Source organism: Hemitrygon akajei, unplaced genomic scaffold (assembly GCF_048418815.1).
Source record: "Hemitrygon akajei unplaced genomic scaffold, sHemAka1.3 Scf000050, whole genome shotgun sequence".
In the NCBI taxonomy this organism is placed as follows: domain Eukaryota; kingdom Metazoa; phylum Chordata; class Chondrichthyes; order Myliobatiformes; family Dasyatidae; genus Hemitrygon; species Hemitrygon akajei.
Window position 1 is genome coordinate 3,549,925 of NW_027331936.1, and position 24,808 is coordinate 3,574,732.

Here is a 24,808-nt window from a genome sequence, read left to right on the forward strand (position 1 = left end):
CCGTTTATCGTGTATGTCGTACCTTGATTTGTCCTTCCAAAATGGAACACCTCACACTTGTCTGCATTAAATTCCATCTGTCATTTTCCGGCTCATTCTTCCAGTTGGTCCAGATCCCTCTGCAAGCTTTGAAAGCCTTCCTCGCTGTCCACAACGCCTCTATCTTAGTGTCAACCACAAACCTGCTGATCCAATTTATCACATTATCATCTACATCATCGATATAGACAACAAACAACAATGGTCCCAGCACAGATCCCTGAGACACACCACTAGTCACAGACCTGCAGTCTGAGAAGCAATCATCCACTACCACTCTTTGTCTTCTCCCACACAGCCAATTCCAATCCAGTTTACAACCTCTCCATGGATACCTAGTGTCTGGACCTTTAGAACTAACATTACGTGGGACCTTGTCAAAGGCCTTACAAAAGACCATGTAGACAACATCCACAGTCTTTCCTTCATATGCATTCTTGGTAACCTCCTCGAAAAACACTACAAGATTCATTAAACATGATCTACCACATACAAAGCCATGATGACTATCTTTAATCAGCCCTTGGCTGTCCAAATCCTTGTATATCCGATCTCTCAGAACACCTTCCGATAATTTACCTACTACTGATGTCAGGCTCACTGGCCTGTAATTACCTGGTGTACTTTTGGAGCCTTTTTCAAACAACGGAACAACATGAGCTACCCTCCAATCCTCCGGCACTGCACCCGTGGCTGAGGACATTTTAAATATTTCTGCCAGGGCCCCTGCAATTTCTACACTAGTCTCTCTCAAGGTCCGAGGGAATATCATGTCAGGCCCAGAGATTTATCTACCTTTATAAGGCAGCAAGGAGCTCCTCCTCTTTAATCTCTATATGTTCCATAACACTACTGTTTGTTTGCCTTAATTCCATATCCGCTATGCCAGTTTCCTGAGTAAACACTGACGCAAAAAACTGTTTAAGATCTCCCCCATCTCGTGAGGCTCCACACACAGACGACCACTCTGATCTTCTAGGGGACCAATTTTGTCCTTTACGATCCTTTTACTCTCAATATACTTGTAGAAACCCTTTGGGTTTACCTTCACATTATCTGCCAAAGCAACCTCATGTCCTCTTTTTGCCTTCCTGATTTCCTTCCTTAGTATTCCCTTATATTTTCTATACTCTTCAAGTACCTCAATTGTTCCTTGTTGCCTATACCTGCTGAACACCTACTTAACCAGATCACCAATATCCCTTGAAAACCAAGGTTCCCTATGCCTGTTAACTTTGCCTTTAATCCTGGCAGGAACATGCAAACTCTGCACTCTCAAAATTTCACCCTTGAAGGCGTTCCACTTACTAAACACATCCTTGCCAGAAAACAACTTAACCCAATCCACTCTTCCCATATCCTCTCTCTTTTCCACAAAATTGGTCGTTCTCCAATTCGGAACCTTAACTGGTGGATGAGTCCTATCCTTATCCATAATTATCTTGAAATTAATGACATTATGGTCACTGGACCCAAAATGTTTGCTTACACATACTTCTGTCACCTGACCTGTCTGGATCCCTAATACGGGATCAGGTACTGCACACTCTCTCTCGTTGGTACCTCGATTTAGAAAACTTTCCTGAACACATTTGACAAACTCCACGCCATCTAACCCTTTCTCAGAGTGGGCGTCCCCGTCAATATGTTGAAAGTTAAAATCCCCTACGATTACAACTTTCTGTTTCTTACATTGGTCTGCTATCTCTCTACAGATTTGCTCCTCCAATTCTCTCTGCCTATTGGGCGGTCTATAATACAACCCTATTCATGTGGTCACACCTTTCCCGTTCCTCAGCTCCACCCATATGGCCTCTATAGACGAGCCCTCCGGGCTGTCCCGTCTACGCACAGCTGTGATATTCTCCCTGACTGGTAATGCCACTCCTCCCCATTTCATCCCTCCGCCCTATCACCTCTGAAACAATGGAAACCCGGAACATGAAGCTGCCAGCCCTGCCCCTGTTGCAAACCAAGTCTTACTAATAGCAATAATGTCGATATCATTATCGTGCCAATCCACGCCCTAAACTCATCTGTCTTACCTACAATACTCCTTGCATTGAAATAGATGCACCTGAGAACATTTCTATCACGTACAAACCATTGATATCTGTCTATACAGGCAGTCCTCGCATGACCCTTATCCTCCTAAACATCACTATCTGCTAACACTCTGCCCCCTCCCCCTGCAACCTTGTTTAAAACCCCCGGAGCAGAACTTGCTAACCTACCGGCAAGGATGTTAGTCCCCTCCAGTTCAGGTGCAAACTGTCCAATTCGAACTGGTCCCACCTCCCCTGGAAGAAAGCCCAATTGTCCAGAAACATGAACCCCACCCTCATGCACCATCCCCTCAGCCACGTATTTAGCTGCATTATCTTCCTATTTCTAGCCTCACTAGCACGTGGCACGGGTAGCAATCCACCTGTGGGATCTCACTTTTCCATCCCCCTTTCATCCTCTGGGCTCTCTGTTCCCACTCCACCTTCCTTCCAACTGTTGGATCTCTCCTCAGCATTCACCTACCTCCTGTGGGATCTCTCTTCCCCATTCCCCTTCCTCCTGTGGGATCTCTCTTCTCCATACACCTTCCTCCTGTCGGATCTCTCTTTGGCATGCCCCATTGTCCTGTGGAATTTCACTTCCCCAACACCATTCCTCCTGTGAGATTTCTCTTCCCAATCCCACATCCTCCTGTGGGAACTCTCTTCCACATCCCTCCTCCTCCTGGCCAATCTCTCAACCCCTTCCCGCTTCATCCTGTTTAATCTCTCTCTATATCCCCTTCCTCCTGTGGGATCTCTCTTCCCCATCCCCCTTCCTCCTGTGGGATCTCTCTACCCCATCCCCCATCCTCCTGTGTGATCTCTCTTCCCCATCCCCCTTCCTCCTGTGGGATCTCTCTTCCCCATCCCCCTTCCTCCTGTGGGATCTCTCTTCCCCATCCCCATTCCTCGTGGGATCTCTCTTCCCCATCCCCCTTCCTGCCGTGGGATCCCTCATCCCCATCCCCCTTCCTTCTGTGGGATCTCCCTTCCCCATCCACCTTCCTCCTGTGGGATCCCTCTTCCCCATCCACCTTCCTGCCGTGGGATCTCTCTTCTCCATACACCTTCCTCCTGTCGGATCTCTCTTTGGCATGCCCCATTGTCCTGTGGAATTTCACTTCCCCAACACCATTCCTCCTGTGAGATTTCTCTTCCCAATCCCACATCCTCCTGTGGGAACTCTCTTCCACATCCCTCCTCCTCCTGGCCAATCTCTCAACCCCTTCCCGCTTCATCCTGTTTAATCTCTCTCTATATCCCCTTCCTCCTGTGGGATCTCTCTTCCCCATCCCCCTTCCTCCTGTGGGATCTCTCTACCCCATCCCCCATCCTCCTGTGTGATCTCTCTTCCCCATCCCCCTTCCTCCTGTGGGATCTCTCTTCCCCATCCCCCTTCCTCCTGTGGGATCTCTCTTCCCCATCCCCATTCCTCGTGGGATCTCTCTTCCCCATCCCCCTTCCTCCTGTGGGATCTCTCTCCCCCATCCCTTCCTCCTGTGGGATCTCTCTTCCCCATTCCCCTTCATCCTGTGGGATCTCTCTCCCCCATCCCTTCCTCCTGTGGGATCTCTCTCCCCCATCCCCCTTCCTCCTGTGGGATCTCTCTTCCCCATCCCCCTTCCTCCTGTGGGATCTCTCTACCCCATCCCCCTTCCTCCTGTGGGATCTCTCTTCCCCATCCCACTTCCTCCTGTGGGATCTCTCTACCCCATCCCCCTTCCTCCTGTGGGATCTCTCTTCCCCATCCCCCTTCCTCCTGTGGGATCTCTCTTCCCCATCCCTCTTCCTCCTGTGAGATCTCTCTTCCCCATCCCCATTCCTCGTGGGATCTCTCTTCCCCATCCCCCTTCCTCCTGTGGGATCTCTCTCCCCCATCCCTTCCTCCTGTGGGATCTCTCTTCCCCATCCCCCTTCCTCCTGTGGAACCTCTCATCCCAATCCCCCTTCCATTCTTTGGAATCTCGCCACCATCCCCATTCCTCCTATGGGCTCTCTATTACTCTTTCCTCATCCTCCTGTGGGATGTCTTTTCCACACAACCCCCCACCCCTTCCTGTGAGAGCTCTCGTCCCCATCCCTCTTCCTCCTGTGGGATCTCTCCTCCCCATCCCCCTTCCTCCTGTGGGATCTCTCTTCCCCATCCCCCTTCCTCCTGTGGGATCTCTCTTCCCCATCCCTTTTCCTCCTGTGGGATCTCTCTTCCGCATCCCCCTTCCTCCTGTGGGATCTCTCTTCCACATCTCCCTTTCACCTATGAGATCGCTCTTCCACATCCCCCTTCCTTCTATGGATTTCTCTTCCCCATCCCTTCCTGCTGTTGAAACGCGCTTCCCCATACCCTTTCCTCCTGTGGGATCTCTCTCCCCCATGGACTTCTTTCTGTCGGATCTCTCTTTGGCATGCCCCATTGTCCTGTGGAATTTCTCTTCCCCATCCCCCTTCCTCCTGTGAGATTTCTCTTCCCAATCCCACATCCTCCTGTGGGAACTCTCTTTCACATCCCTCCTCCTCCTGGCCGATCTCTCTCCCCCATCCCCCTTCCTCCTGTGGGATCTCTCTTCCCCATCCCCCTTCCTCCTGTGGGATCTCTCTTCCCCATCCCCCTTCCTCCTGTGGGATCTCTCTACCCAATCCCCCTTCCTCCTGTGGGATCTCTCTCCCCCATCCCCCTTCCTGCCGTGGGATCTCTCTTCTCCATACACCTTCCTCCTGTCAGATCTCTCTTTGGCATGCCCCATTGTCCTGTGGAATTTCACTTCCCCAACACCCTTCCTCCTGTGAGATTTCTCTTCCCAATCCCACATCCTCCTGTGGGAACTCTCTTTCACATCCCTCCTCCTCCTGGCCAATCTCTCAACCCGTTCCCCCTTCATCCTGTTTAATCTCTCTCTATATCCCCTTCCTCCTGTGGGATCTCTCTCCCCCATCCCCCTTCCTCCTGTGGGATCTCTCTTCCCCATCCCCCTTCCTCCTGTGGGATCTCTCTTCCCCATCCCCCTTCCTCCTATGGGATTTCTCTTCACCATCCCCCTTCCTCCTTTGGGATCTCGCTTCCCCATCCCCATCCCCCTTTCGCCTGTGGGAACTCTCCTCCCCATAGAATCATAAAATCATAGAAAACTACAGCACAGAAAACAAGCCATTCAGTCCTTCTAGTCTGTACCAAAACCTTATTCCGCTAGTCCCATTGACCTGCACCCAGTCCATAACCCTCCAGTCCTCTCCCATCCATGTATCTCTCCAATTTATTCTTAAAGCTTAAGAGTGAGTCCACATTTTCCACATCAGATGGCAGCTCGTTCCACACTCTCACCACCCTCTGAGTGAAGAAGTTCCTCCTAATGCTCCCCCTAAACCTTTCCCCTTTCACACTGAAGCCACGTCTTCTCATATTTATCTCTCCTAATCTATGCCTATTCGCATTTACCCTGTCTATACCCTCATAATTTTGTAAACCTCTATCAAATCTCCCCTCATTCTTCTACGCTCCAAGGAATAAAGTCCTAACCTGTTCAATCTTTCCTTGTAACTCAACTCCTGAAGAGCCGGCAACATCCTAGTAAATCTTCTCTGCACTTTTTCAAACTTACTGATATCCTTCCTATAGTTAGGTGATCAGAACTGCACACAATACTCCAAATTTGGCCTCACCAATGTCTTATACAACTTCACCATAACATCCCAACTCCTATACTCAGTACTTTGATTTATGAATGCCAGGATGCCAAAAGCCTTCTTTACAACCCTGTCTACCTGTGACGCCACTTTCAGGGACTTACGTATCTAGAACCCAGATCCCTCTGTTCCTCCACACTCTTCAGTGCCCTACCGTTTATCGTGTTTGTCATACCTTGATTTGTCCTTCCAAAATGGAACACCTCACACTTGTCTGCATTAAATTCCATCTGCCATTTTCTGGCCCATTTTTCCAGTTGGTCCAGATCCCTCTGCAAGCTTTGAAAGCCTTCCTCGCTGTCCACAACGCCTCTATCTTAGTGTCATCCACAAACCTGCTGATCCAATTTATCACATTATCATCTAGATCATTGATATAGACAACAAACAACAATGGTCCCAGCACAGATCCCTGAGACACACCACTAGTCACAGGCCTCCGTCTGAGAAGCAATCATCCACTACCACTCTCTGTCTTCTCCCACCCAGCCAATTCAAATCCAGTTTACAACATCTCCATGGATACCTAGTGTATAGACCTTTAGAACTAACCTCTTAGGTGGGACCTTGTCAAAGGCCTTACAAAAGTCAATGTAGACAACATCCACAGCCTTTCATTCATATGCATTCTTGGTAACCTCCTCGAAAAACACTACAAGATTCATTAAACATGATCTACCACATACAAAGCCATGATGACTATCTTTAATCAGCCCTTGGCTGTCCAAATCCTTGTATATCCGATCTCTCAGAACACCTTCCAATAATTTACCTACTACTGATGTCAGGCTCACTGGCCTGTAATTACCTGGTGTACTTTTGGAGCCTTTTTCAAACAACGGAACAACATGAGCTACCCTCCAATCCTCCGGCACCGCACCCGTGGCTGAGGACATTTTAAATATTTCTGCCAGGGCCCCTGCAATTTCTACACTAGTCTCTCTCGAGGTCAGAGAAAATATCATGTCAGGCCCAGAGATTTATCTACCTTTATTCACTGTAAGGCAGCAAGCATCTCGTCCTCTTCAATCTCTATATGTTCCATAACACTACTGTTTGTTTGCCTTAATTCCATATCCGCTATGCCAGTTTCCTGAGTAAACACTGACGCAAAAAACTGTTTAAGATCTCCCCCATCTCGTGAGGCTCCACACATAGACGACCACTCTGATCTTCTAGGGGAACAATTTTGTCCTTTACTATCCTTTTACTCTCAATATACTTGTAGAAACCCTTTGGGTTTACCTTCACATTATCTGCCAAAGCAACCTCATGTCTTCTTTTTGCCTTCCTGATTTCCTTCTTTAGTATTCGCTTACATTTTCTATACTCTTCAAGTATCTCATTTGTTCCTTGTGGCCTATACCTGCTAAACACCTACTTAACCAGATCACCAATATCACTTGTAAATCTGAGGCCACAAACCAGGCACGCCCGGGATCCGCTTCAGTTTGCGTATAAGGAGAAGGTGGGAGTGGAGGATGCTATCACGTATTTGCTGCACAAATCACTCTCTCACCTGGATGGGGTCAGTTGTGCTGTGAGGATTACATTCCTTGACTTCTCTAGTGCCTTTAACACCATCCAGCCCAAGATCTTAAAGCACAAACTAACGGAGATGGGAGTAGACTCTCACATGGTGGATTGGATAGTGGACTACTTGACAGATAGACCTCAGTATGTGCGGTTGGGAGACTGTAGGTCTGACACAGTGGTCAGCAGCACAGGAGCGCCACAGGGAACCGTACTCTCTCCGGTCCTGTTCACCCTGTACACATCTGACTTCCAATATAACTCGGAGTCCTGCCATGTGCAGAAGTTCGCTGATGACACGGCCATAGTGGGGTGTGTCAGGAATGGACAGGAGGAGGAGTATAGGAAACTGATACAGGACTTTGTGATATGGTGCAACTCAAACTACCTGTGTCTCAATGTCACCAAGACCAAGGAGATGGTGGTGGACTTTAGGAGATCTAGGCCTCATATGGAGCCAGTGATCATTAATGGAGAATGTGTGGAGCAGGTTAAGACCTACAAGTATCTGGGAGTACAGTTGGACGAGAAGCTAGACTGGACTGCCAACACAGATGCCTTGTGCAGGAAGGCACAGAGTCGACTGTACTTCCTTAGAAGGTTGGCGTCATTCAATGTCTGCAGTTAGATGCTGATGATGTTCTATAGGTCAGTTGTTGAGAGCGCCCTCTTCTTTGTGGTGGCGTGTTGGGGAGGAAGCATTAAGAAGAAGGACGCCTCACGTCTTAATAAGCTGATAAGGAAGGCGGGCTCTGTCGTGGGCAAAGTACTGGAGAGTTTAACATCGGTAGCTGAGCGAAGGGCGCTGAGTAGGCTACGGTCAATTATGGAAAACCCTGAACATCCTCTACATAGCACCATCCAGAGACAGAGAAGCAGTTTCAGCGACAGGTTACTGTCGATGCAATGCTCCTCAGACAGGATGAAGAGGTCAATACTCCCCAATGCCATTAGGCTTTACAATTCAACTGCCAGGACTTAAGAACTTTTTTTTTTTTTTAAAAGCTATTATTAATGCTTTTTGAGTTAGTGATTTAGATGCATATCATATTATTACTGAGTTAAGTATTGTATGTACAACAAATGTATGGGACATTGGAAAAAATGTTGAATTTCCCCATGGGGATGAATAAAGTATCTATCTATCTATCTATCTAAACCAAGGTTCCCTATGCCTGTTAACTTTGCCTTTAATCCTGGCAGGAACTTGCAAACTCTGCACTCTCAAAATTTCACCCTTGAAGGTGTTCCACTTACTAAACACATCCTTGCCAGAAAACAACTTAACCCAATCCACACTTCCCATATCCTCTCTCATTTCCACAAAATTGGCCCTTCTCCAATTCAGAACCTTAACTGGTGGACCAGTCCTATCCTTATCCATAATTATCTTGAAACTAATGACATTATGGTCACTGGACCCAAAATGTTTGCTTACATATACTTCTGTCACCTGACCTGTCTGGTTCCCTAATAGGGGATCAGGTACTGCACCCTCTCTCGTTGGTACCTCAATATATTGATTTAGAAAACTTTCCTGAACACATTTGACAAACTCCACGCCATCTAACCCTTTCTCAGAGTGGGCGTCCCCGTCAATATGTGGAAAGTTAAAATCCCCTACGATTACAACTTTCTGTTTCTTACATTGGTCTGCTAACTCTCTACAGATTTGCTCCTCCAATTCTCTCTGCCTATTGGGCGGTCTATAATACAACCCTATTCGTGTGGTCGCACCATTCCCGTTCCTCAGCTCCACCCATATGGCCTCTATAGACGAGCCCTCTGGGCAGTCCCGTCCACGCACAGCTGTGATATTCTCCCTGACTGGTAATGCCACTCCTCCCCCTTTCATCCCTACCCCCTATCACGTCTGAAACAACGGAAACCCGGAACATGAAGCTGCCAGTCCGGCCCCTCCTGCAAACCAAGTCTTACTAATAGCAATAATGTCGATATCATTATCGTGCCAATCCACGCCCTAAACTCATCTGCCTTACCTACAATACTCCTTCCATCAAAATTGATGCACCTGAGAACATTTCTATCACGTACAAACCATTGATATCTGTCTATACAAGCAGTCCTCGCATGACCCTTATCCTCCTCAACCTCACTATCTGCTCTAACACTCTGGTTCCCCTGCCCCTGCAAACTAGTTTAAAACCCCCGGAGCAGAACTTGCTAACCTACCGGCAAGGATATTAGTCCCCCTCCAGTTCAGGTGCAAACTGTCCAATTCGAACTGGTCACACTTCCCCTGGAAGAAAGCCCAATTGTCCAGAAACATGAACCCCACCCTCATGCACCATCCCCTCAGCCACGTATTTAGCTGCATTATTTCTAGCCTCACTGGCCCGTGGCAGGGGCAGCAATCCGCCTGTGGGATCTCACTTTCCCATCCCACTTTCATCCTCTGGGCTCTCTGTTCCCACTCCCCCTTCCTTCCAACTGTTGGATCTCTCCTCAGCATCCACCTTCCTCCTGTGGGATCTCTCATCCCCATCCCCCTTCCTTCTGTGGGATCTCTCTCCCCCATCCCCATTCCTCCTGTGGGTTCTCTCTCCCCCATCCCGCTTCCTCCTGTGGCATCTCTCATCCCGATCCCCCTTCCTCCTGTGGGATCTCTCACTCCCATCCCCCTTCCATCTGTGGGATCTCCCTTCCCCATTCCTTCCTCTTGTGGGATCCCTCTTCCCCATCCCCCTTCCTTCTGTGGGATCACCCTTCCCCATTCCGTCCTGCTGTGGGATCTCTCATCCCCATCCCCCTTCCTGCTGTGAGATCTCTCGACCCATCTCCCTTCCTCCTGTGGGCTCTCTGTTCCCTATACACCTTCCTCCTGTGGGATCTCTCATCACCAGCTCCCTTCCTCCTGATGAATCTCTCTTCCCCATCCCCATTCCTACAGTGGAATCTCTCTTCTCCACCACCCATGCTCCTGTGGGATCTCTCTTCCACATCCCCTTTCACCCTCTGGGGCCTCTGTTCCCATCCCACTTCCATCTGTTGGATCTGTCTTCCCCAACTCCCTTCTTCCTGTGGGATTTAAACTCCCCACCCCTTTCTTCCTGTGGGATCTCTCTTCAATATTCCATTTCCTACAGTGGGATCACTCTTCCCCATCCACCTGACCCCCGTGGGGGCTCTGTTTCCATCCCTCCACTTCTTACGGGATCTTGCTTCGCCATTTCCCTTCCTCCTGTACATCTCTCTTCCCAATTCCCCATCCTCTTGTGGGATCTCGCTTCCCCGTCCCCCTTCCTCCCGTGGCATTTACTTTCCCCTATGGGATCCCCTCTTCCTCCTATGGGATCTCTCCTACTCATCCCCCAACCTCCTGTATGATCTCGCTTCCCCACCCACTTCCTCCTGTCCCATCTCTCGTCCCCATGCCTGATCATCCTATGGGATGTGTATTCCCCATTCCCATTCCTTCTGTGGGATCTATTGTCACCATCCCCTTCCTTCCGAGGGATTGCTCTTCCCCATTCCACTTCCTCCTGTGGGTCATCATAATGCCCCCTCTTCCTGTGGGATCTGTCTTGTCCCTCCACAAGAATCTCTCTTCCCCATCCCACATCCTCCTGTCAGATCTCTCTTCCCCATTCTCCTTCCAACTGTGGGATATCTCCTCCGCACCATCTTTCTTCCTAGGGATATATCTTCCCCAATCCCCTTACTTCTGTGGGATCTCTATTCCCCATCCCCTTCCACCTGTGCACTCTCTGCTCCCCATCAACATCCTACGGTGGGATCTCTCTTCCCCATCCCCCATCCAGCTGTGGGATCTTCCTTCCTCATCCCCCTTCCTCCGGTGGGATCGCTTTTCCCCATCCCCCTTCCTCCTGTGGGGTCTCCCTTCCCCATCCTCCTGTGGGATCTCTCTACCCCATCCCCCTTCCCCCTGCGAGTTCTCTCTACCCCATCCCCCTTCACCCTGCGAGTTCTCTCTTCCCCTTCCCACATCCTCCTGTGGGATCTCTCTACCCCATCCCCCTTCCCCCTGCGAGTTCTCTCTACCCCATCCCCCTTCACCCTGTGAGTTCTCTCTTCCCCTTCCCACATCCTCCTGTGGGATCTCTCTACCCCCTTCCTCCTGTTGGGTCTCTCTTCCTCATCCCCCTTCCGCCGGTGGGGTCTCTCTTCCCCATCCCCCTTCCTCCGGTGGGATCTCACTTCCCCATCCCCCTTCCTCCGGTGGGATCTCTCTTCCCCATCCCCCTTCCTCCTGTGGGATCTCTCTCCCCCATCCCCCTTCCTCCGGTGGGATCTCTCTTCCCCATCCCCCTTCCTCCTGTGGGATCTCTCTCCCCCATCCCCCTTCCTCTTGTGGGATCTCTCTTCCCCATCCCCCTTCCTCCTGTGGGATCTCTCTCCCCCATCCCCCTTCCTCCTGTGGGATCTCTCTTCCCCATCCCCCTTCCTCCGGTGGGGTCTCTCTCCCCCATCCCCCTTCCTCCTGTGGGATCTCACTTCCCCATCCCCCTTCCTCCGGTGGGATCTCTCTTCCCCATCCCCCTTCCCCCGGTGGGATCGCTTTTCCCCATCCCCCTTCCTCCTGTCTGGTCTCTCTTCCCCATCCCCCTTCCTCCTGTGGGATCTCTCTTCCCCATCCCACTTCCTCCTGTGGGGTCTCTCTTCCTCATCCCCCTTCCTCTGGTGAGATCTCTCTTCCCCATCCCCATCTTCCTCCTGTGAGATCTCTCTTCCCCATCCCCCTTACTCCTGTGGGGTCTCTCTTCCTAATCCCCCTTCCTCCGATGGGGTCTCTCTTCCCCATCCCCCTTCCTCCTGTGGGGTCTCTCTTCCCCATCCCCCTTCCTCCTGTGGGATCTCTCTTCCCCATCCCCCTTCCTCCGGTGGGATCGCTTTTCCCCATCCCCCTTCCTCCTGTGGGGTCTCTCTTCCCCATCCTTCTGTGGGATCTCTCTTCCCCATCCCCCTTCCTCCGGCGGGATCGCTTTTCCCCATCCCCCTTCCTCCTGTGAGATCTCTCTTCCCCATCCCCCTTCATCCTGTGGGATCTCTCTTCCCCATCCCACTTCCTCTGGAGGGATCGCTCTTCCCCATCCCCCTTCTCCTGTGGGATCTCTCTTCCCCATCCCCCTTCCTCTGGTGGGATCGCTCTTCCCCATCCCCCTTCCTCCGGTGGGATCTCTACTCCCCATCCCCCTTCTCCTAGTGGGATCTCTCTTCCCCACTCCTCTTCCTCCTGTGGTTCCTCTGTTCCATGTCCCCACTTCCTGAGGTATCTCTCCTACTCATCCGCCTTCCTCCTGTATGATCTCTCTTCCACGTCCCCTCCCCCTTCCTATCAGATCTCTCTTCCCCATGCTCCTTCCTCCTGTAGGATTTATCTTCCCCACTCCCTTTCTTCCTGTGGGATCTCTTTTCCCCATCCCCCTTCCTGCTATGTAATGTCTCTTCCCTGTCAGATTTATCTTCCCCACCAGCTTTCTTCCTCTGGGTACTCTCTTTCCCATCCTCTTCCTTCTGTTGGACATCTCTTCCACATTCCACTTCCTCCTCTGGGCTTTCTTCCGCAACAACTTCCTGCTGTTGGATCTCCCTTCCCCATCACCTTCCTCCTGTGGGATCTCTCTTCCCCTTCCCCTATCCTCCAGTGGGATCTCTCTACCCCATCCACCTTCCTCCTGTGGGATCTCTATTTCCCTTCCCCCATCCTCCAGTGGGATCTCTCTTCCCCATCCACCTTCCTCCTATGGGATCTCTCTACCCCATCCCCCTTCCCCCTGCGAGTTCTCTCTTCCCCTTCCCACATCCTCCTGTGGGATATCCCTTCCCCATCTCCCTCCTGCGAGTTCTCTCTTCCCCATCCCCCTTCCTCCGGTGGGATCGCTTTTCTCCTTCCTCTTTCCTCCTGTGGGATCTCTCTTCCCCTTCCCACATCCTCCTGTGGGGTCTCTCTTCCCCATCTCGCTTCCTCCTGTGGGAGCTCTCTTCCCATTCGCCCTTACGTCTGAGTGAACTCTCCTCCCCACAGCCCTTCATAGAATCATAAAACACCAGCACACAGAAAACAAGCCATCTGGCCCTTCTGCTCTGTGCTGAAACTTTATTCCGCTTGTCCCAGTGACCTGTACCCAGTCCATAACCCTCCAGACCGCCCCCATCCATGTATCTATCCAATTTATTCTTAAAGCTTAAGAGTGAGTCCACATTTTCCACATCGGATGGCAGCTCGTTCCACACTCTCACCACTGTCTCAGTGAAGAATTTCCCCCTAAACCTTTCCCCTTTCACCCTGAAGCCAAGTCCTCCTGTAATTTATCTCTCCTAATGTATGTGGAAAGAGCCTATTCTCATTTACCCTGTCTATACCCCTCAGAGTTTTGTCAACCTCTTTGAAATCCCCCCGCATTCTTCTGCGCTCCAAGGAATAAAGTCGTAATCTGTTCAATCTTTCCTTGTAACTCAACTCCTGAAGACCCGGCAACATCCTAGTAAATCTCCTCTGCACTCTTTCAACCATACTGATATCCTTCCTATAGTTCAGTGACCAGAACTGCACACAATACTCCAAATTTGACCTCACCAATGTCCTTTACAACCTCACCATAATATTCCAACTCCTATACTCAGTACTTTGACTTATGAATGCCAGGATGCCAAAAGCCTTCTTTACAACCCTGTCTACCTGTGACGCCACTTTCAGGGAATTATGTATCTGAACTCCCAGATCCCTTTGTTCCTCCACACTCCTCAGTGCTCTACCATTTACTGTGTATGTCCTACCTTGATTTGTCCTTCCAAAATGCAACACCTCACACTTGTCTGCATTAAAGTGGTGACTAGTGGTGTGCCTCAGGGATCTGTACTGGGTCCAATGTTGTTTGTCATATACATTAATGATCTGGATGATGGAATGGTAAATTGGATTAGTAAGTATGCATATAGTACTAAGATAGGTGACGTTGTGGATAATGAAGGTTTTCAAAGCTTGTTGTTCAAAGATTTAGGCCAGTTAGAGGAGTGGGCTGAAAGATGGCAGATGGTGTTTAATGTTGATATGTGTGAGGTGATACATTTTGGTAGGAATAATCCAAAAAGGACATACATGGTAAATTGTAGGGCATTGAGGAATGCAGCAGAACAGAGTGATCTAAGAATAATGGTGCATAGTTCCCTGAAGGTGGAATCTCATGTGGATAGGGTGGTGAAGAAAGCTTTTGGTATACTGGCCATTATAAATCAGAGCATTGAGTATAGGAATTGGGATGTAATGTTAAAATTGTACAAGGCATTGTTAAGGCCAAATTTAGAGTATTGTGTACAGTTCTGGTGACCGAATTATAGGAAAGATGTCAACAAAATAGAGAGAGTACTAAGTAAATTTACTAGAATACTACCTGGGTTTCAGCACCTAATGAACAAGTCAGGTCTTTATTCTTTGGAGCGTAGAAGGTTGAGGGGGGACTTGATAGAGGTATTTAAAATTATGAGGGGGATAGATAGAGTTGACATGGATAGTCTTTTTTCCATTCAGAGTAGGGGAGATTCAAACAAGAGGGAATGAGTTGAGAGTGAAAGGACAAAAGTTTAGGGGTATCACAAGGGAGATCTTCTTTTCTCAGAGAGTGGTAGCTGTGTGGAACGAGCTTCCAGTAGAAGTGGTAGAGGCGGGTTCAATTTTGTCATTTAAAAAAAATTGGATAGTAATATGGACAGGAAAGGAATGGAATGGGGGGTTATGGGCTGAGTGCAGGTAGGTGGGACTCGGTGAGAGTAAGCATTCGGCACAGACTAGAAGGGCCGAGATGGCCTGTTTCCGTGCTGTAATTGTTATATGGTTATATGTCATATGTTCTAAATTCCATCTGTCATTTTCTGGCCCATTTTTCCAGTTGGTCCAGATCCCTCTGCAAGCTTTCAAAGCCTTCCTCACTGTCCACAACGCCTCCATCTTAGTGTCATCAGCAAACCTGCTGATCCAATTTATCACATTATCATCTAGATCATTGATATAGACAACAAACAACAATGGTCCCAGCACAGATCCCTGAGACCCACCACTAGTCACAGGCCTCCAGTCTGAGAAGCAATCATCCACTACCACTCTCTGTCTTCTCCGACTCAGCCAATTCGAATCCAGTTTACAACCTCTCCATGGATACCTAGTGTCTGAACCTTCTGAACTGACCTTTTATGTGTGGGACCTTGTCAAAGGCCTTACTAAAGTTCATGCAGACAACATCCACAGCCTTTCCTTCATATGCATTCTTGGTAACCTCCTCGAAAAACACTACAAGATTCATTAAACTTGATCTACCACATACAAAGCCATGTTGACTATCTTTTATCAGCCCTTGGTTGTCCAAATCCTTGTATATCCGATCTCTCAGAACACCTCCTGATAATTTACCTACTACTGATGTCAGGCTTACTGGCCTGTAATTACCTGGTGTACTTTTGGAGCCTTTTTCAAACAATGGAACAACATGAGCTACCCTCCAATCCTCCGGCACCGCACCCGTGGCTGAGGACATTTTAAATATTTCTGCCAGTGCCCCTGCAATTTCTACACTAGTCTCTCTCAAGGTCCGAGGAGATATCATGTCAGGCCCGGGGGATTTATCTACCTTTATTCACTGTAAGGCAGCAAGCAGCTCGTCCTCTTTAATCTCTATATGTTCCATGACACTACTGTTTGTTTGCCTTAATTCCATATCGCTATGCCAGTTTCCTGAGTAAACACTGACACAAAAAAACGGTTTAAGATCTCCCCCATCTCATGAGGCTCCACACATAGACGACCACTCTGATCTTCAAGGGGACCAATTTTGTCCTTTACTATCCTTTTACTCTCAATATACTTGTAGGAACCCTTCTGGTTTACCTTCACATTATCTGCCAAAGCAACCTCATGTCTTCTTTTTGCCTTTCTGATTTCCTTCTTTAGTATTCGCTTACATTTTCTATACTCTTCAAGTACCTCAATTGTTCCTTGTTGCCTATTCCTGCTAAACACCTACTTAACCAGATCGCCAATATCCCTTGAAAACCAAGGTTCCCTATGCCTGTTAACTTCGACTTTAATCCTGGTAGGAACATGCAAACTCTGCACTCTCAAAATTTCACCCTTGAAGGCCTTCCACTTACTGAACACATCCTTGCCAGAAAACAACTTATCCCAATCCACTTTTCCCAGATCCTCTCTCATTTCCACAAAATTGGCCCTTCTCCAATTCAGAACCTTAACTGGTGGACCAGTCCTATCCTTATCCATAATTATCTTGAAACTAATGACATTAAGGTCACTGGACCCAAAATGTTTGCTTACATATACTTCTGTCACCTGACCTGTCTGGTTCCCTAATAGGGGATCAGGTACTGCACCCTCTCTCGTTGGTACCTCAATATATTGATTTAGAAAACTTTCCTGAACACATTTGACAAACTCCACGCTATCTAACCCTTTCTCAGAGTGGGAGTCCCCGTCAATATGTGGAAATTTAAAATCCTCTACGATTACAACTTTCTGTTTCTTACATCGGTCTGCTAACTCTCTACAGGTTTACTCCTCCAATTCTCTCTGCCTATTGGGTGGTCTATAATACAACCCTATTCGTGTGCTCACATTTTCCCCGTTCCTCACTCTCCACCCATATGGCCTCTGTAGACGAGCCCTCCGGGCTGTCCCGTCTACGCACAGCTGTGATATTCTCCCTGACTGGTAATGCCACTCCTCCCCCTTTCATCCCTCACCCCTATCACGTCTGAAACAACGGAAACCCAGAACATGAAGCTGGCGCTTTTAAGGAATATAAAAGTGGATAAATCTCTGGATCCTGACAGGATATTCTCTAGGACCATGAGGGACGTTAGTGTAGAAATAGCAGGGGCTCTGACAGAAATATTTCAAATGTTATTAGAAACGGGGATGGTGCCGAAGGATTGGCGTATTGCTCATGTGGTTCCATTGTTTAAAAAGGGTTCTAAGAGTAAACCTAGCAATTATAGGCCTGCCAGTTTGACGTCAGTGGTGGGTAAATTAATGGAAGGTATTCTTAGAGATGGTATATATAATTATCTGGATAGACAGGGTCTGATTAGGAACAGTCATCATGGATTTGTGCGTGAAAGGTCATGTTTGACATACCTTATTGAATTTTTTGAAGAGGTTACAAGTAAAGTTGACGAGGGTAAAGCAGTGGATGTTGTCTATATGGACTTCATTAAGGCCCTTGACAAGGTTCCGTACAGAAGGTTAATAAGGAAGATTTGATCGTTAGGTATTAATACTGAAGCAGTAAAATGGATTCAACAGTGTCTGGATGAGAGATGCCAGAGAGTAGTGGTGGATAACTGTCAGGTTGGAGGCCGGTGACTAGTGGTGGGCCTCAGGGATCTGTACTGGGTCTAATGTTGTTTGTCATATACATTAATGATCTGGATGATGGGGTGGTAAATTGGATTGGTAAGTATGTAGATGATACTAAGGTAGGTGGCGTTGTGGATAATGAAGTAGGTTTTAAAAGTTTGCAGAGAGATTTAGAACAGTTAGAGGAGTGGGCTGAACGATGGCAGATGGAGTTTAATGCTGATAAGTGTGAGGTACTGCATTTTAGTAGGAATAATCCAAATAGGACATACATGGTAAATAGTAGGGCATTGAAGAATGCAGTAGAACAGGGTGATCTAGGAATAATGGTGCATAGTTCCCTGAAGGTGGAATCTCATGTGGATAGGGTGGTGAAGAAAGCTTTTGGTATGTTAGCCTTTATAAATCAGAGCATTGAGTATAGGAGTTGGGATGTAATGTTAAAATTGTACAAGGCATTGGTAAGGCCAAATTTGGAGTATTGTGTACAGTTCTGGTCACCGAATTATAGGAAAGATGTCAATAAAATAGAGAGAGTACAGAGAAGATTTACTAGAATGTTACCTGGGTTTCAGCACCTAAGTTACACAGAAAGATTGAACAAGTTAGGTCTTTATTCTTTGGAGCATAGAAGGTTGAGGGGGGACGATAGAGGTATTTAAACTTATGAGGGGGATAGATAGAGTTGACGTGGATAGGCTTTTTCCATTGAGAATAGTGGAGATTCAAACAAGAGGACATCAGTTTGAGAGTTAGGGGGCAAACTTTTAAGGGTAATATGACGGGTAATTTCTTTACTCAGAGAGTGGTCGCTGTGTGGAGCGAGCTTCCAGTAGAAGTGGTAGAGGCAGGTTCGGTATTGTCATTTAAAGTAAAATTGGATAGGTATATGGACAGGAAAGGAATGGAGGGTTATGGGCTGAGTACGGGTCAGTGGGACTAGGTGAGTGTAAGCATTCGGCACGGACTAGAAGGGCCGAAATGGCCTGTTTCCGTGCTGTAATTGTTATATGTTTATATAGTTATTAGTCCTGCCCCTCCTGCAACCAAGTCTTACTAATAGCAATAATGTCGATATCATCATGTGCCAATCCACGACCTAAACTCATCCGCCTTACCTACAATACTCCTCGTATGGAAATAGATGTACCTGAGAACATTTCTATCACGTACAAACCTTTGATATCTGTCAATACAAGCAGTCCTCACATGACCCATATCCTCCTCCACATCACTATCAGCTCTAACACACTGCACCCTCCGCTTACAATCTGGTTTAAAACCCCCTGAGCAGAACTTGCCTAACCTACTGGCAAGGATGTTAGTGCCCTCCAGTTCAGGTGCAAACTGTCCAATTCGAACTGGTCGCACCTCTCCTGGAAGAAAGCCCAATTGTCCAGAAACATGAACCCCACCCTCATGCACCATCCCCTCAGCCACGTATTTAGCTACATTATCTTCCTATTTCTAGCCTCACTAGCACATAGCACGGGGAGCAATCCACCTGTGGGATCTCACTTCCCCATCCCCCCTCCTCCTGTGGGATCTCTCTTCCCCATCCCCCTTCCTCCTGTGGGATCTCACTTCCCCATCCCCCTTCCTCCTGTGGGATCTCTATTCCCCATCCACCTTTCTTCTGTGGGGCTTCTGTTGTCATACCCCACCCTTCTTGTGGGTCTCCCTTCCACATCTTCCTTCCTCTTCAGGGATCTATCACTTCCCCTTCCCCCTTCCACCTGTGGGATCTCTCTACCACATCCCCCTTCCTCCTGTGGGATCTCTCTTCCCCATCCCTCTTCCTACTTTCAGATCTCTCGTCCAACGAACTCCTGTGGGATCTCTCTTCCCCATCCCCCTTCCTCCTGTGGGATCTCTCTTCCCCATCCCCCTTCCTCCTGTGGGATCTCTCTTCCCCATCCCTCTTCCTCCTGAGGGATCTCTCTTCCCCATCCCCCTTTCTTGTGTGGGGCCTCTGTTCCCATCCCCCACTCTTCCTGTGGGATCTCTGTTCCCCATCCCTTTGGCTCGGGTGGGTCTATTTCACTGTGTCCCAATGACATTTCTGCATTTCGGTCAGGAACATTTTGTTTAGCCATCGGGGAATGGGACAGAATATGTGGAGTTTACAGGGTCACACCGACAGACTAAATTACCGACATTTGGTGAATACGCTGGAGCTGGTCAGTGAGGGACATTGACAGTGATGGGAACTCCAATAAGTGATTTACTGAAGGGTTTAATGTTTCCTGAAATATCCGAGTGAGGGAAATTCCCCCAGACCCACGGTTTGAATCACTTTGTTCATCAATCTGTCTGTTTGTGTTTAGTCTTGGGGGAAATGACCTGGGAGATTCAGGAGTGAAACTGGTGTCCACGGCTCTGAGGAACCCGGAGTGTAAAATACAGAGACTGGGGTAAGTACCAGACTGTGGGAGATTGTGTTTACAGTCACTGGGTGTCTGACACTGAACATTAATGTGATCAGTAGAAACAAAGAAACATAGAAAACCTACTGCACAATACAGGCCCTTCGGCCCACAACGCTGTGCCGAACATGTTTCTACTTTAGAATTACCTCGGTTTTACCCATAGCCATCCATGTTTCTAAGCTCCATGTAGCCTTCCTGGAGTTTAAAGATCCGATCATTTCCGCCTCCACCACCGCCGCCAGCAGCCCATTCCACGCACTCACCACTCTCTGTGTAAAATAACTTACCCCTGACATCTCCTCTGTACCTACTTCCAAGCACCTTAAAACTATGCCCTCTCGTGCTAGCCAGTTCAGCCCTGGGGAAAAGCCTCTGACTATCTACATGATCAATGCCTCTCATTATCATGTACATCTCTACCAAATCACCTCTCATCCTCCGTCACTCCAAGACAAAAGGCCGAGTTCACTCAACCTACTCTCATAAGGCATGCTCCCCAATCCAGGCAACATCCTTGTAAATCTCCTCTGCACCCTTTCTATGGTTTCCACGTCCTTCCTATAGTGAGGCGACCAGAACGGAGCACAGTACTCCAAGTAGGGTCTGCCCAGGGTCCTGTATAGCTGCAACATATAACCATATAACAATTACAGCACGGAAACAGGCCATCTCGGCCCTTCTAGTCTGTGCCGAACGCTTACTCTCTCCTAGTCCCACTGGCCCGCACTCAGCCCATAATCCTCCTTTCCTTTCCTGTCCATATACCTATCCAATTTTACTTTAAATGACAATACCGAACCTGCCTCTACCACTTCTACTGGAAGCTCGCTCCACACAGCTACCACTCTCTGAGTAAAGAAATTCCCCCTCGTGTTACCCTTAAACTTTTGCCCCCTAACTCTCAAATCATGTCCTTTTGTTTGAATCTCCCCTACTTTCAATGGAAAAAGTCTATCCACGTCAACTCGATCTATCCCCCCTCATAATCTCTCAACTGTTAAACATTACCTCTCGATTCTTAAACTCAATCCCATAACTGATGAAGGCCAATACACTGTATGCCCTTTTAACTACAGAGTCAACCTGCATAGCATCTTTGAGTGTCCTATGTACTCAGACCCCAAGATCCCTCTGATCCTCCACACTGCTAAGAGTCTTACCATTAATACTATATTCTGCCATCATATTTGACCTACCAAAGTAAACTACTTCACACTTATTTGGGTTGAACTCCATCTGCCACTTCTCAGCCCAGTTTTGCATCCTATCAATGTCCCATTGTAAACTCTGACAGCCTTCCACACTATTCACAACACCCCCAAGCTTTGTGTCATCATCATAGTTACTAACCCTGCCCTCCACTTCCTCATCCAGGTCATTTATAAAAATCACAAAGACTTGGGGTCCCAGAACAGATCCCTGAGGCACTCCACTGGTCACCGGCCTCCATGCAGAATATGACCCGTCTACAACCACTCTTTGCCTTCTGTGGGCAAGCCAGTTCTGGATCCACAAAGCAATGTCCCCTTGGATCCCATGCCTCCTTACTTTCTCAATAAGTCTTGCATGGTGTACCTTATCAAATGCCTTGCTGAAATCAATATACACTGCATCTTCTTCCTTCCTTCATCAATGTGTTTAGTCACATCCTCAACAAAATCATTCAGACTCGTAAGGCACAACCTGCCTTTGACAAAGCCATGCTGACTATTCCTAATCATATTTTGCCTCTCCAGATGTTCATAAATCCTACCTCTCAGGACCTTCTCCATCAACTTACCAACCACTGAAGTAAGACTCACTGGTCTATAATTTCCTGGGCTAACCCTACTCCCTTTCCTGAATAAGTGAACGAGATTTGCAACCCTCCAATCCTCCGGAACCTCTCATGTCCTCATTGATGATGCAAAGATCATCGCCAGAGGCTCAGCAATCTCTTCCCTCGCTTCCAACAATCGCCTGGTGTACACCTTTTCCGGTCGTGGTGACTTATCCAACTTGATGCTTTCCAAAAGCTCCACCACATATTTCTTAATATCTACATTCTCAAGCTTTTCAGTCCACTGCAAGTCATCCCTACAATTGCCAAGATCCTTTTCCGTCATGAATACTGAAGCAAATGGTTCATTAACTATCTCCGCTATTTCCTCCGGTTCAATACGCTCTTTTCCATTGTCACACTTGATTCGTCCTATTCTGTCACGTCTTATCCTCTTGCTCTTCACATACTTGCAGAATGCTTTAGGGTTTTCCTTAATCCTGTCCGCCAAGGTCTTCTCATGGCCCCTTTTAGCTCTCCTGATTTCATTCTTAAGCTCCTTCCTGCTAGCCTTATAATCTTCCAGATTCATATCACTACCTCGTTTTTGAACCTTTTGTAAGCTCTTCTTTTCTTCTTGACTAGATTTACAACAGCCTTTGTACATCACAGATCTTGTCCCCTACCATCCTTTCCATGTCTCATTGGAACGCACCTTCTCAGAACCCCATGTAAATATCCCTTGAACATTTTCTACATTGCTTCGGTACTATTCTCTGACAACATCTGTTTCCAATTCATGCTTACAAGTTCCAACCTGATAGCCCCATAGTTCCCCTTACTCCAATTAAAGGTTTCCCTAACTTAACTGACCCATACCTCTCTAAAGGTGTGGTAAAAGAGACAAAATTGTGATCACTATCTCCAAAATGCTCTCCCACTGAGAGACCTGACACCTGACCAGGTTCATTTCCCAATAGCAGATCAAGTACAACCTCTCCTCTTGTAGGCTTATCTACATATTGTGTCAGAAAACCTTCCTGAACACACCTAACAAACTCCACTCCATCTAAACCCCTCACTCTAGGGAGATACCAATCAATATTTGGGAAATTAAAATCTCACACCTCAACAACCCTGTTATTAAAACTCCTTTCTAGAATCTGTCTCCCTATCTGCTCCTCGATGTCCCTGTTACTGTTGGGTGGTCTATACAAAACACCCAGTAGTGTTATTGACCCCTTCCTGTTCCTAACTGCCACCCACAGAGACGCCGTAGACAAACCCTTCATGACGTCCTCCTTTTCTGTAGCCGTGACACTATCTCTGATCAACAGTGCCAGGTCCCCACCTCTTTTGCCTCCCTCCCTGTCCTTTCTGAAACAATTAAATCCTGACACTTGAAGTAGCCATTCCTGCCCCTGCACCATCCTAGTCTCTGTAATGGCCACCACATCATATCTCCGGGAGCTGATCCACACTCTCTCATCCGTTATATTCATCATACTCCTTGCATTAAAATAGACACATCTCAAACCATCAGACTGAGTGCCTCTCTTCTCTATCACCTGCGTATCCTCCCTTTCACACTGTCTCCAAATTCTCTCTACTTGTGAGCCAGCCTTCCTCTCCTCCATCACATCAATTTGGTTCCCTCCCCCCAGCAATTCTTGTTTAAACTCTCCCCAGTAGCCTTAGCAAACCTTCCTGCCAGGATATTGGTCCCCCTGGGATTCAAGTGCCGCCCATCGTTTTTGTACAGGTCACACCTGCCCCAAAGGAGATCGCAATGATCCAGAAATCTGAATCCCTGCCTCCTGCTCCAATCCCTCAGCCACGCATTTATCCTCCACCTCAACCTAATCTTATTCTCACTGTCACGTGGCACAGGCAGTAATTCCGAGATCACTACCTTTGAGGTCCTGCTTCTCAAATTACTTCCTAACACCCTGTACTCTGTTTTCAGGACCTCTTCCCTTTTCCTATCTATGTCATTGGTACCAATATGTACACAACCTCTGGCTGTTCTCCCTCCCACTGCAGGATATCGTGGACGTGATCAGAAACATCCCAGACCCTGGCACCTGGGAGGCAAACTACCATCCGAGTTTCTATCCTGCATCCACAGAATCGTCTGTCTGACCCCCTAACTATAATCCCCTATCTCTGCTGCCTTCCTCTTACATTCCCTGCCCTCCTGAGCCACAGGGCCAGACTCTGTGCCAGAGGCACTGACACTGATGCTCCCCAACCCCGTAGGCCAGCCCCCTCCGGCAATACTCGAACAGGAGTACTTATTGTCAAGGGGTACAGCCACAGGGTACTCTCTAGTATCTGCTTCTTGCCCTTCCCTCTCATGACTGTGACCCACTTCCTCAGTCTCCCATGGCCCCGGTGTGACCACTTGCCTGTAACTCCTCTCTATCACCTCCTCGCTCTCCCTGACGAGACGAAGGTAATCGAGCTGCATCTCCAGTTCCCTAACTCGGTCCCTAAGGAGCTGCAGCTCGACACACCGGGTGCAGATGTTGCCGTCCAGGAGGCTGGGAGTCTCCAGGATCTCCCACATCTGATACCGAGCACAGAAAACCAGCCTCACACACATACTCTCTGTCTGTATTGTAAACAGATAACCTACCTCGCCTCGACCCTTTATCGCCGAAGTCCCGTTAAGCCAAAGCCTTCCTACTCTGTCTCCCGCTCCTCTGACGCTCGCTCTGTAAATCTGTCTTCCTTTTAAACTCTTCTCGCGGTTCTCACTGGCCGACTTGTGCAGTCGTGCTGAAAAAAAAAAATCAGTAATTGTGTTACTGATAAACAGTGGGGATTTGTACCGTCTCCTGTCTCTCTGTGTCCTTCACCCTCACTCTCTCTCATCTCCAGGCTGAACTATGTCGGTCTCACAGATTCTGGTGCCGAGGATCTCGCCTCCGCTCTCAGTACAAACCCATCATTGACGGAGCTGAACCTGAGTGGT

At 48.1% G+C, this 24,808-nt stretch overlaps 1 protein-coding gene across 1 annotated transcript in view; it reads left to right on the forward strand.

The window, feature by feature from the left end:
• Window positions 1-24,808, forward strand: part of LOC140721093 (NACHT, LRR and PYD domains-containing protein 3-like) — a 107,089-nt gene that overhangs the window by 31,795 nt on the left and 50,486 nt on the right. The window contains exon 7 of the mRNA XM_073035958.1: window positions 19,971-20,057. Within this exon, the coding sequence (XP_072892059.1) occupies window positions 19,971-20,057 (87 nt within the window). The remainder of the gene's footprint in view (window positions 1-19,970; window positions 20,058-24,808) is intronic.